Source organism: Anolis sagrei, chromosome 6, assembly GCF_037176765.1.
Source record: "Anolis sagrei isolate rAnoSag1 chromosome 6, rAnoSag1.mat, whole genome shotgun sequence".
NCBI classification, from domain to species: domain Eukaryota; kingdom Metazoa; phylum Chordata; class Lepidosauria; order Squamata; family Dactyloidae; genus Anolis; species Anolis sagrei.
The window spans coordinates 21,288,269-21,301,710 of record NC_090026.1 but is presented as its reverse complement, the minus strand read 5'-3'; the positions used below and the strand labels follow the sequence as shown (position 1 = coordinate 21,301,710).

At 42.7% G+C, this 13,442-nt stretch overlaps 1 protein-coding gene across 1 annotated transcript; it reads left to right on the top strand.

Moving 5' to 3' along the window:
• The first annotated feature begins 1,261 nt into the window (after nucleotides 1-1,261).
• On the top strand, nucleotides 1,262-12,497 carry LOC132779499 (17-beta-hydroxysteroid dehydrogenase 14-like). The gene is made up of 9 exons (XM_067470499.1): nucleotides 1,262-1,349; nucleotides 1,555-1,599; nucleotides 2,781-2,881; nucleotides 5,925-5,991; nucleotides 7,384-7,475; nucleotides 9,070-9,174; nucleotides 9,653-9,720; nucleotides 11,470-11,566; nucleotides 12,062-12,497. The coding sequence occupies exons 1-9, from the start codon at nucleotides 1,262-1,264 to the stop codon at nucleotides 12,224-12,226; spliced, it is 828 nt and encodes a 275-aa protein (XP_067326600.1). The 3' UTR covers nucleotides 12,227-12,497.
• The last annotated feature ends 945 nt before the right edge of the window (nucleotides 12,498-13,442 follow it).

Genomic DNA, 13,442 nt, shown 5'->3' with positions numbered 1-13,442 from the left:
ATCCTGCAAATCTCCTGGGAGGACAGGCCGACAAACACCAGCATTCTGGAAGAAACAAAGACCATCAGCACTGAAGGATGGTTCTCCACCATCAACCTCACTGGACTGGCCATGTTATCTGAATGCGCGACCACCATCTCCAAAAGCAGTTACGTTATTCCCAAAGTAAGAATGGAAAATGAACTATTACCAATGGTGCTGTGGATATTGAGGAAGCACGAATAGAGGGTGAAAGAGAAAAACATGCTGAGAGGAAGGCACGTCAAGCAAGCCTTTGTCATGACTACCTTCCACCTGGAAACATTAGCCCGCATTGTGACAGGCCCACACAAATCAAGAATAGGTCTCCACAGTCACTTACGAACCCATCGCCAAGACTCTACCATTGGAAAACAATCATTCTTGACCACAAGGGATTGCCTGACATCTTAGACCTGTGGTTATCAACCTGTGGGTCCCCAGATGTTTTGGCCTTCAACTCCCAGAAATTCTAACAGCTGGTAAAGTGACTGGGATTTATGGGAGTTGTAGGCCAAAACACCTGGGGACCCACAGGTTGAGAACCAGCTTTTCACTTTCTTTCAAGTTTATCACATGTGGAAAAATGCTTCATGCCTTGACAACCCCAACATATATCTGTAGAGAGCTTATTTGAAAAAAAAAATCACCTGAACATCATATTATTGTATGTACATTCCCTTTGAAATCACTGTAAAATAAATTTTATGTCTATAATCCAGATTTTGCCCATATACCCATTTGAATACCATATCCCCAATCTTAGGCATACCTTCTCATACACTTTTAGAGGTTTGTTTTTCTAAATTTTAACCAGTAGATTTCTACTTCTGAGGCTGAGGTAAAATGCTGTTTTTTGTATTTTCAGTGGGAATTGTATAAAATTGCTTATTCAGATGATTTAATTTTGGTTTTGCTGACTGGACGAGTATGAGCTATGATGTGGTTGTTGTGTAGCTTCAAGTGGCTTTCTCAGGCTGTTGTGTATACAAGATGTAAATGAAAATACATTAATTTCTTGCTTAGACCTGAAATATCCCCAAGATATCTCATTCTCTACATGCAAAAATATCCAATATCTGAAAAATCCAAAGCTAAAGCACATTCCAGATAAGGGATGCTCAACCCCTCAGGGCATCTTGAGGGGTGTGCACGCGCAGTGGGGGAAATCACATGGTGTTGTGTGTATTTAAAAGACCAGCTGGATGTGGGGTCATCAGGCAGAATTTTAAGAGGAGCTGCGATGGCAACTGGGCTGCGGTATCCGGGGAAGGTGGTCATAGTAACAGGGGGCACCCGGGGCATCGGTGAAGCGATCGTCACAGAATTTGGTGAGTTGAGAGAGAAGACAAACTGATGGTATTATTTAAAATCAGACACTGATACTTTTGCTGTCTGATGTCTCTGACATCTATGTGGACAGTTTTGGTTTCTAATAGAATATTTAGTATAATCCATTTTTCTGTTTTTAATCCATTAAACAGAGTTGTTAGATTTTGTCTGCCATTCATTTACCCTTCATCTTTTTCTTCCCAGTCCACCAAGGAGCCAAAGTGGTTTTCTGTGCCCCAGAATGTGAAGGTAAGCTCTCCCCTCCCCAATACCAAATCATTATGAGAGAGTCCATTCATTATCCAATGTTTCCATATTAATTTCATTAAACTACAGGCAGAGGCGGCCCTAGGTAATTTTCAATGGTAAGCAAACAGTATTTTGGCAACACCCCCCCCCCCCCCGCCCAAACCAATCACTGATATATATTTTCTGTTCGTCATGGGAGTTCTGTGTACCATATTTGGTTCAATTCCATCATTGGTGGAGTTCAGAATGCTCTTTGATTATAGGTGAACTATACATCCCAGTAACTACAACTCACATATGTCAAGATCTATTTTCCCCCAAGAGTGCCTCAAGAGTGCCTCAAGAGTGCCCCTGGGCAAAATCAACTATACTGCAAATGCTTACTTTGCGTAATGGGTTGAGCCGCCCCTGACTATAGGGAATATGAGCATGGGGGTGTAACCATACTTTCTCTGAAGGATTACATTAAATGAGTATGTAAATCAGAGACAAGGAATGGTCCCTAATTTACATGTCTGGAAATCATTTCCCCATTTCTGGATTGATTCTTATCATTGGTTGTGAATGGGAAGGCTGATAGGATCTTCCCATTCACCAATTCAGATGTAAACTGATGAAAGTCAGAGTCAGTGATAGTAAAATGGTAAAATCAAGGTATCTTTTTGGGAATTTTTGGGAGAAGGAATATTTTAAAACTGTAGATGGTTGTTTCTGTGGATACAAAAGATTGACTGTCTTTGCTGAATTTCGTATTTCAAATGCCCTATCATACAGAAGTGACAAATTAATTCCCAGCATATGTTCTCACTGCATCCATATCTGGTCCTGCGGATTATAAATTTGATGTGGGATTGAAACTAAAGTCATACCATGTCTACTATGATAATACAATTGGCCTTCACATTTGCAGTTAACTGTTGTGCATTTGATTATTTGTACATTTGATGAATACAATGCCTCCAGTTCCTCAAGTGCAACTGTTTGGCAGATTTCTAGGGAGGTGTTCTTTGTTCAAAATCGCAGGGCTTTTTTATTTGCAGTTTCCCCACTTTTGCAGATGTTTAGTGATCCATTGAATCAATGATTAAATGGTAAGTCAAGTGAGACTTGCACTTTCATCACCTAGAGCTGGAATTGCTCTCCAAACTTCTCACAAACTCTGTTTGCGACTGTCTTTGCAGAAGAACAGGGGAAGGCGATTGTGCAGGAACTGGAGTACTGTGGGGCCCCTGGGGAAGCTTACTTTCAGATCTGTGATGTTCGCTGTGAAAGAGCTATTCAGGTAGGTGGGAGCTCTGCAAGGAAAAGTGCCGGTTTAATGCTATGTTTAATTTTTATTTATTTATTTGATAAATGTATATCCCGCCTTTCTCTGAGCACAGACCCAAGGTGGTTGAAACAGAACAGAAACATACAATACAAAAGTGAAATCAACCCATTAAAACATAAATATTTGAAACAGCAGACCACGTGAACATTAAAACCAAGATAAAAACCCAGAGATTCTACTATCCTTTGCTTGGCTTTATTAAATGCTTTCTCGAAAAGGAACATCTTCAAACCATTCCGGAATGCCATTAAAGAAGGGGCCAATCTTAATGCTTTAGGCAGTGTGTTTAATAGCGTAGTGGCCACCCAAAAAAACGAGTCCTCCCTGGTCCTCTTAAAGTGCATACTAGAAGGTACCTGGGTCCATACCAAGATCTCCCTGCTGGACGTTAGTTGTCTGCCAGGTTTCTATAAGGGGACATGGTGTCTCAAGTAGGTAAAGGTAAAGGTAGTCCCCTGACATTAAGTCCAGTCATGTCTGACTCTGGGGTGTGGTGCTCATCTCCATTTCTAAGCCGAAGAGCCAGCATTGTCCGTAGACACCTCCAAGGTCATGTGGCCGGCATGACTGCATGGAGCACTGTTACCTTCCCGCTGGAGCGGTACCTATTGATCTACTCACATTTGCATGTTTTCGAACTGCTAGGTTGGCAGAAGCTAGGGCTGACAGCGGAAGCTCACGCCGCTCCCCGGAATCGAACCTGCGACCTTTAGCCTGGACCAAAGCCGTGTAGGACTTTATAGGTTAAGACCAGCACCTTGAATTGGGCCTGGAAACAAACTGGCAACCAGTGGAGCTGTCTCAGTAGAGGGGTGGTATGTTCTCTGAGGGTAGCTCCTAGTAGAAGTCTGGCTGCCATCCTCTGTATGATTTGGAGTTTCCGAAAACTTTTCAAGGGGAAACCCTTGAAAACGCATTACAGTAGTCCAAACAGGATGTCATCAGTACGTGTACCATGGTGGTCATGTTTGATTTCTTCAGAAATTGTTGCAGTTGGTGCACAAGCTATAACTGCAAAGTCAGTCCTAGTCACTACTGCCACCTGGGCATCAAGATTTAAGGCAGAGTCCATAATCACCCCCAGACTGTGGACCTGAGATTTCAGGGGGAGTGTAAACCCATCCAGCTCAAGTTGCTACCTTATTCCTGGATCAGTAGTACTTCCATCTTATCCAGATTGAGTTTTAACTTATTTATCCTCATCCACTCCATTATCACCTCCAGACAGCAGTTAAGGGCGGCTTCCTTGGCATCAGGTGAAAAGGAGTAGCAGAGTTGAGCATCATCTGTGTACAGATGATACCAAACTCCAAAGCTCCAATTGATCTCTCCCAGTGGTTTCATGTAGATGTTGAACAACATCAGGGATAAAGATAATCCCTGCAGGAGCCCACGGTCCAGGGGCCATGGGGTCAAGCAGGACTCTCTCAGAACCACCTTCTGAATACAGTCCATGAGAAAGGACTGGAATCACTGTAGAACAGTGCCTCCCAGTCCCATCCCCACAAGTTGCACCAGAAAGATACTATGGTCGATAGTCATGGCTGAGAGGTCCAGAAGAGCACTTCGCCTGTCCAGCTCTCCACAAAGATCATCCACCAAGGTGACCAAAGCCGTCTCTATCCCATATCCCAGCCTGAAGCCTGATTAAAATCATCCAGAAATCCTTGGAGTTGCCTGCCCATCACCCACTCCAAGATTTTACTAATGAATGGCAAATTTGACACAGGCCTGCAGTTGTCAAGCATGGTAGGATTAAGGGATTGTTTTTTCAGCAGTGGTCTCACCACAGCTTCTTTCAGTGCTGTGAGGACCTTGCCTTGGTGGATCAAGGCATTAATTAACTCCCTTATCCAAAGAATGCTTCCCTTGGCTTGTTTTATTAACCAAGAGGGACAGGGATCAAGAATGCAGGAGGTGGCTCTAACTTCTCCCAGGATTCTGTCGGCATCCTCGGGTAAGTCAAGGTGAAAAGAATCCATAAGAACATGATCAGGTGGTGCCATGGCTACATCCACTGGAGCTGCAACAAAAGTAACATACAAATCAGCATGAATCTGACTAATCTTGGAGGCAAAATTGTGGGCAAAGTCCTCACAGTGTGTAGTGAAGGCAATCTTGGTCAGGGGAATGTCACTCCGATAGACCACCACGACCCCTCCTCTCCATCCCCCTTGTCTTGCCTGCTACTGGGCCACAGAGCTCAGAGGACAGACCATGCCAGATTGGTCTGTCCATCCATGATCAGATTCTGAATGGACGCAGTTTTTCCGTTAACCAATCTGGCATTCACCAGCAGCAAGCAGAGGTATAGAAGTTGGCTATCAGGGGAATCCAGGGTATTTGAGAGAGGGTATCTAGGGGGCATGCTATGTGCTTTCGGGTTGTTTTCCACTTATGCCAACCCTAAAGTGAAGCTATCACAGGACTTTCTGGGGCTGAGAATGTGTGACTCACTCAAGATCACCCAATGGGTTTCCATGACCAGGGGGGAATTGAACCTGGTCTCCAGAATCATCGTCCAGCGCCACTACACTATGCTTTAGTGGCTATGAAACCAGTTTTCCCTTGGCACAAATCCATTCTTAAAGCCTGCGCTTCAAAATGTAGTTCTTTGGATGATTATTCCCAGAATCCTCCAGTGGCTGTGGTGTGTGATGGTTTTTGGAAGATAAAGTCTTTAAAAGTACAGTTTCCTAGCCTTGCTTAAAATGTGTTCTGGGGTTGTTAATTGTGGGAATGATTACTGTTATAACCCAATTTAGTTGTAGTACCTTCCCGAATACAATGTTTCCACATTAGATGAAGATTACACCCTACATCTTTCCTGGTTGTACCTATCCTGACTGGGGTGAGATGAGAATGGGAGTGTGCATTGTGGAAAGCTGTCCTGGGAGCTTTCACATGTAAATATGTAGGATTTGTGTTTCATTTTTTGCCAACCATCTCCCTTGCTTCATCTCTCCCCTTTTGCTAACCTTGTCCCTTTCCCCAGAATCTGGTTGCTGTGACCATTGAACTTTATGGATGCCTTGACTGCCTGGTGAATAATGTTGGAGTCCGTAAGTCATTTCTGAGACACTGGTGGGGAAGGGCATGTTAGAAGAACTGGTGTCTCTTGGTTTTTTTGGGGGGTGGGGGGACTTAGGGTTTTTAAAGATATGTTAAAGGCCAGCTCAAGGGGCTGTGAATGTAATGTAACATTGAGATTTTGATGTTCACTGACAGAGAAGGCCATAATGAGGTATACCATATTTCATTGCATAATAGGTGCACCCCAATTTTTGGGGTGGCAAATTGCTATTTTTTTGTGTTCCTTCATAATCGATGCATAGAGCCATTTCGGGGTAATTCCCTTCCTTCTTAATCTGAAGTCAAGGCAATCTGGATCTTTCCTCTTTTCTCAAAAACGCTCCATTTCAGATCTTCCCTCTTCCTTCCTCCTTTCTCTGAGGCAAGGCAAGACAGTTTAAAAATCAAATAAATGGAAATGTTTAAGGCACTTAATTTAAAAAACAAACAAACCCAAAAACTGGAAAATCAGACACAATTTCTTTAGGCTTAATGTGATATTAGAGTAATTGAATATTCGACCTAAGCAAAAAAAATAAGGAGTGGTTTGCCCAGTCCATTGCCGAATCCGGGCTTTAGCACAGCTGGTTAATCACCAGTAGCAATAAATCACAGCAATTGAAAGGGCTGGGAGTTCGAAGCCCGGGTTGGAGTGAGCACCTGACCTTCAGCCCAGCTCACTGTCCACCTAAGCAGTTTGAAACCAGCTGTGAGCTGTGAGTAGAAAAATTAGGCACTGCTTAAGAAGGGAGGTATTTTATGGCAACCTAAAGAGGAAATACCAGAAAATGTCCGCAATCAAAGAAAGGAGAAAGTCTGTGATCAAGGGCTCTTCCATCATAGAGCATGGGGCAACAGCACTGCCCTCTGATTGAAATTGAGCACAACCTCCAGGACACAGACATTGGGAAAAATGCCAACGTGTTGTCTGTTGTCTGTCTTATATGTTTAAGGGCATTGAATGTTTGCCGTGTATATGTTCTGTGATCTGCCCTGAGTTCCTTTTGAGGTGAGAAGGGCGGAATATAAATACTATAAATACAATAAATAGGAAGGTGGAAAGTGGAAGTTGATAGTTCTCAGCTCAAATTCTCAGTGCCAGTTGCCTTGTCTTATCCTTCTGAATGTGCCCCCAGACACATGCAGGAGGAACATCCTTCTACATTTGTGGAATCTACCTGCAGTAGTTCCCTCATAGTTGCCATCATAAATGAATCATGATAGGAATCACAATTTACTAAAGCCCCATAAATAAGCCCAGGTTAACTGGAATAAATGCATTTTTTTTAAAAAAAAATGTGCTATAAAGAAATAGAGAGGAAGTTATTCTGGTATATACCTTGTTTGAAAATCTCTTCATTTTCATATCCACCTCCCCACAGATCCCCCTTTCCAAAGAATTGATTATTCCACCACAGAAGATTTCCACAACTTCATGGCTATTAATACTGTCAGCTCCTTCTTAGCATCTAAGGTGAGTAATATCAATAAATTTGCAGGAAGATGCCTTAGAATCATAGAATCAAAGAGTTGGAAGAGACCTCATGGGCCATCCAGTCCAACCCCCTGCCAAGAAGCAGGAATATTGCATTCAAATCACCCCTGACAGATGGCCATCCAGCCTCTGTTTAAAGGCTTCCAAAGAAGGAGCCTCCACCACACTCCGGGGCAGAGAGTTCCACTGCTGAACGGCTCTCACAGTCAGGAAGTTCTTCCTCATGTTCAGATGGAATCTCAGATGGAAGCCATTGTTCCGTGTCCTAGTCTCCAGGGAAGGAGAAAACAAGCTTGCTCCCTCCTCCCTGTGGCTTCCTCTCACATATTTATACATGGCTATCATATCCCCTCTCAGCCTTCTCTTCTTCAGGCTAAACATGCCCAGCTCCTTAAGCCACTCCTCATAGGGCTTGTTCTCCAGACCTTTTATCATTTTAGTCGCTCTCCTCTGGACACATTCAAGCTTGTCAATATCTCTCTTGAATAACATCAGTCTCTTGAGCTTAGTGGTGGAGTCATGAAGATGCCCAGGAGGTTTTGAACTGTGCATCCTAGCTTCCCTAGTCAGTGGAAGCAGTGAAAGGGGATTCTCAAAATTGCAGCCCAACAAATTGACCCAACTGAGAATTGTCATCAACTCCATCCAAACAAGATATGCCAGACGGGCCCATAGTTGCCATCACTCATATAGATGAGGAAGATGGGAATTGTAGTCCAGCACTTCACAAAGCCTCCAGGCCTTAGGAAGACTGACAGTAGCTGTGCAAAAGTTCAGATGTTTCCTGTAGGTACCTAGAAATGCAGTGGGATGGACCTAGGCTTTTTGCAATTACTTTGAGTGGCAGATAGTGCAGAATGAATAAATTATGTTCTCTACCACACTATTTAGGTTAATGTCTTCCCTGAGATAACTGATAATTGTCAGGCACTGGGAAAGCTATTCTTTGGGGTCACGGTTTGTAGACACTCTCCACAACCAAAGCCATGGGACTGCTCTTCCGTAAAAGCTACTTTTCTGAGCTCTGAAAAACAACACACACTTTATAGACAAATTGGTCCAGGTTTAATAAGGAGCTGTTGTGTGGCATGAAAACTGTCAGAGAAATCATCTGATAACAAGGAATAGTGCTACTTGTATTCCGATTAAATCCAAATATATTTCTAAGTGCCTTCAAAAACAGCTTTGGTTAAGGATAGTGTGTCTGTGTCTCTTCTGGATGAATACCTAGAAGAGCTTTGTTGGGCTCTGCTGCAAGAGGGACCCTGGGGCCGAGTATTGCCATCCAGCTTTGCTCAGCCCTGGGCCTTCAGCCAGAATCTGAATAGCAACTGTCACCCAGAGGACCTTTCATTCTTATTCTTACTTGGGTGATGTCTTCCCCGCCCTCCAGATTACAAAGTGAATACATAACTGAATAATCAAAAACATGACACCCAAAACCTAAGACAGCAGTCTCTCTCTGTCCAATGATAGAGGTGGTTGAGCTATATATGGACTCAGTGTGGACCAGTTTCAAATATCTGTATATTCTTCTTCCATCTTGATTTCACCTACTTTTTTCCATTTGTAGTATGCTTTGCCTTACCTTCGTAAAACAAAAGGGAACATCATAAATATGTCCAGCATTGTTGGCACTTTTGGAGACGTGGAATCCGTAATTCTTGCCGCAACCAAGGTAGGCTGGAGAAATAGAACCTGAATAGCCCCCCCCCCCCCCACTCCCCCACCCCCACATTGTTTAACGTTTCTTACAAGGTTGTGTTAGAAGCCACAAGAACAGTTCAGGTTATTATTGTTCTCTTCTGTTGTCCAATGGTCAGAAAAAATATTTTTGGATACTACAAATGTCAACCCTTTTATTGGATATTGGAAAGTATGGTCTTTCTGTGGTAACCCCATTCTTATAAGAAAAATCAAATTTCTTGATTATGATTAGGAGGCTGATATTTGAAATGTAAGACTTTCTTTTACATTGTGATTTTTATTAATCTGGCTCCTTTAAATGTTTTATGTGGGTTTTAATCAACTGTCTTTGATATTGCCTTGTTTCAATGTTTTGCCTGACGGACTGCTTTGTATGAGGTTCTGCCTCCAAAGGCCATATAAAAATATTTCAAATATAAGTATAGTAAAACAAATCATTCAACTTATAGGGTGCTGTTACTGCAATGACAAAAGCTCTGGCCATCGATGAGAGCAAATATTGTGTCCGAGTCAACAGGTAAGACTGTTGTTAATAGAGGGCTACAGTATTAACAATATCAAAAAGGAGCAAGATTCTGGGATCAGTGATCTTTTGGGAACAGAAACAAATAGGGCCTTATTCTTTTCATTGAAACTAATATTTTCATTGGGATAATTTTAGTAATGTGGTATTAATGGCTCACAAATATTGGTCTTCCACGTGTTTTGGTCTTCTGCTCCCAGTGTCCCTTCCTCTTGTCCACACTAGCTGATACTTTACTGGTTGAGATGAAAATTTGCCCAATCCCCTTTCCTATTGGCAACATTATAGTTCAAAATATATGGAGGGCAATGGGGCGAGGTGGGAGGGAGGACTTAGCCTTTAAACCAGCATTTCCCAAGGGTTCAGGACCTCAGGGGGGCAAGGTCGCAAGGGGGTTTCAGAGGGGTTGCCAAAGACCATCAGAAAACATATATTTCTGGTGGTCTTAGGAACCCCTTTGTCACAGAAAGCTGAAGATCTCTTCACCTGCCCTTCTCTTCCTTTTTGGAACAGATGGCAAATCTTCCCACCAAAAGCCCTCCTCCACTGTGATTGACTGGTCTCTCGGCTGGCCTCTCAGCCAAGGGAAGGGTTGTTTCTGAGACTCCAAGGACCTCATCGCACTAGAGAATGAATCCACTTTAAATCTGGTTGCTGCCTCCTGCAGAATTCTGGGGTTTGTAGTTTAGGGAGGAGCCTTTAACAGCCTCACTAAACTACAAACTCCAGAATTATGCAGGAGGCAGAAAGCAGATTTAAAGTAGATTCATTTTCTAGTGTGATGAAGTAGCAAGAGGAGAGGGGAGAGCAGGTGTGCTCTGTGCATGGCAGCATAGTGCGCGTCTGCAGGCGAGCAAAAGTGTGCAGGTTGGAGGGAGGCTCATGCCAGTGAGTCCCTTCAAAGCATGGGGGTTCTGTGTGGGAAGTTTGGCCCAATTCTATCACTGGTGGGGTTCAGAAGTGAACTATAAATCTCAATGACTAAAACTCTCAATGTCAAGATCTATTTTCCCCAAACTCCACCAGTGTTCATATTTGGGCATATTGAGTATTCGTGCCAAGTTTAGCCCAGATCTAACATTGTTTAAGTCCACAGTGCTCTCTAGATGTAGATGAACTACAACTTCAAAACTCAAGGTCAATGCCCAACAAACCCTTCCAGTATTTTTTGTTGGTCACGGGAGTTTTCTGCACCAAGTTTGGTTCAATTCCATCATTGGTGGAGTTCAGAATGCTCTTTGATTGTATGTGAACTACAAATCCCAGCAACTACAACTCCCAAATGACAAAATCAAATTTACACGTATCGTGTATTTGTGCCAAATTTGGTCCAGTGAATGAAAATACATCCTGCATGTCAGATATTCACATGACGATTCATAACAGCAGCAAAATTACAGTTATGAAGTAGAAACACAAATAATTTTATGGCTGGGCATTACCACAACATGAGGAACTGTATTAAGAGGTCGTGGCATTAGGAAGGTTGAGAAACACTGCTTTAAACTAACCTCAGCTGCCTATCTATCTCATTGTTGAGGACTATAAAAGTGTGCAGGATATGGTTGACTTCCAACATTGAAATGTAAATGTAAGAATCACAGGAGACATGGAAACACTGGGAAGGGAGGTGTTATACTTCTAGGAATCTTGACACATAGTTCACCATATGGTAATAGATTTGCTTATTGTTCAGTGGTGCTTCCTCCAAACCTGTCTTCCCGCCTTTTTAAAAAAATCTAGCATCTCACCTTCCAATATCTGGACTCCAGCATGGCCAAAGTTTGCAAATGAACAACCAGATCCAGAGGCAGTGATCCAGAAATATAAAGATGCTCAGGCAAGTGCATGATGGGCCCAGGGCTACTGGATAAGGTCGTTTTCTAGTTTATGCAAGGAACTTGTGAGGAGGAGTGAGGATTTGATTATTCACTGATTGGATTAACACGGTTTTTCTAGGGCCTTTAGTGTGAATCTATAGTCAACTTCTGATGGAAATGACATGAGTTGTGCTTGAGGTCCTCAAAATACCTAGAATGGCTTAATAGGGGTTTTTTTTTAATGTAGCTTTTCCAGTTCTGCAGGATTCTTGTGCCTTAATCCTAACAAAAGTGGAGGTTTGACTGCAGATTTCTTTTTTCCACTGAAACGTCAAATTTCCGAGACCTTATAAACTTGTCTTATAGGTTTTCAGGCCAGAAACTTGGGAGGTGTCATTTTTTTTTAAATTGAAAGCAATAACTTACAGAGGTGTGTGTGTATCTGTGCTCACTCATGGAGGTATCCTGAAGCACTAATTTTGCACCATCCTCTTTCTTCTCCATTGTGTCCATAGCTTATGGGACGGATGGGGACTCCTGTGGAGATTGCGAAGGCTGCCCTGTTCCTTGCTGCCGATGCCACGTTCTGCACAGGATTTGACCTTGTGACCAGCGGTGGAGCTGAGCTTGGCTTTGCACATAAGAGTCAAGTTACTCCTGGATGTGGCTCTAAAAACTAGTGGAGTTGACCAGGATGGGAGGATTGCGGTGGCTACAAGGCAGAATGTCAATCTATCTGATTTCCATCCAGTTAGAGGGCTACCTCACAAGGTAGTTGTATTGTAGCCCATACAGAGAAGTGTGCAGGAAGATTCATACCCCTTTCTAAATGTTCATATAACTCCCAACACCTAGCAGAAAACACTGTAAATTTCAGTCCAGCAATATCTGGAAGGCTACATGATTCCCATGTAATCATAGGGCACTTCAGAGGCATCATAATTTCATATATGCTACAAGGATTAAGGAGGTGTTTTGCCTCAGGGCTCCTTTCCTGTTTTTGAAAACAGAACTGCAGCAAGTATAGTTTTACAATCTCTGCATTATCATATAGGATAAGGCTAAAAAGCCTGTGGTCTTCAAGAGTTGTGATTTCTAGCATTTAGTCCTTTAGTAAGCAAAGTTTATTGATTAGTCCACTGACTGTATCAACATTAAAAACATAAACAGAAACGTACAGAAACGTCCTTTAGATATTTTGGTGCTCCATTCCAACCACACTTTACTTCTTCAACATAGACTCTGCCAAGGAATAGCCCCCTTCTCATATCATTTCCAGATGGGAACTCAGATATGGAATTCAGCAAATTGCCCGCCCGCCCCCCCCCCCCCCCACCCCAATCTGGGCTGTAAAATCCACTTCCAAAAGACCAGACTTCCAGCTCAAAAAAGGTCAGGAGACTCCAGAGTGATGTAACCTGGATAAACTATCCCTGTTGGAAGAGATGCCTGCATGGGAAAGGGAAATGCTGCTTAATATTGGGGACTTAGGGAAAGTGTGAAGAAGGTTCAATCCCTGGATGAATCCTGGTTCCCATCCAAGGAAATGAGTGCTAAAATTTCTCCTTGATATTGTAACACTAAAAACAAATATGTCTTTTCATATGTAAACAATTGCAATGTATATACTCAATAAACATTTAATGCTGCACATCTCAAAGACTAGCTGTTTTATTTCAGTGCCCCATCTTGTTTGTTTGTGTTTTCTTTTGCCCTTCTGGACCCCAATTGCACCTACATCTAAATGGCATGGGAAGAAAAAGAGCAGGTGTAAGGCTTAATTCTTATCTTTTCAATTTGCATTTAGAAGAACTCAGAGCGACATGTGCTATTCTTTTCCTTCCCACCCACCTCTCCTTTGAACTCCAATCGTATATGGAAAGTTGAGGCTAGGAG

Bases quoted from the DNA above. Each gene is read 5' to 3' on its own strand.
- LOC132779499 (XM_067470499.1), top strand. From the start codon at position 1,262: ATGGCAACTGGGCTGCGGTATCCGGGGAAGGTGGTCATAGTAACAGGG. The intron at 2,882-5,924 runs GTAGGTGGGAGC...CCCTTTCCCCAG, and splicing joins GCTGTGAAAGAGCTATTCAG to AATCTGGTTGCTGTGACCAT. The intron at 7,476-9,069 runs GTGAGTAATATC...TTCCATTTGTAG, and splicing joins GCTCCTTCTTAGCATCTAAG to TATGCTTTGCCTTACCTTCG.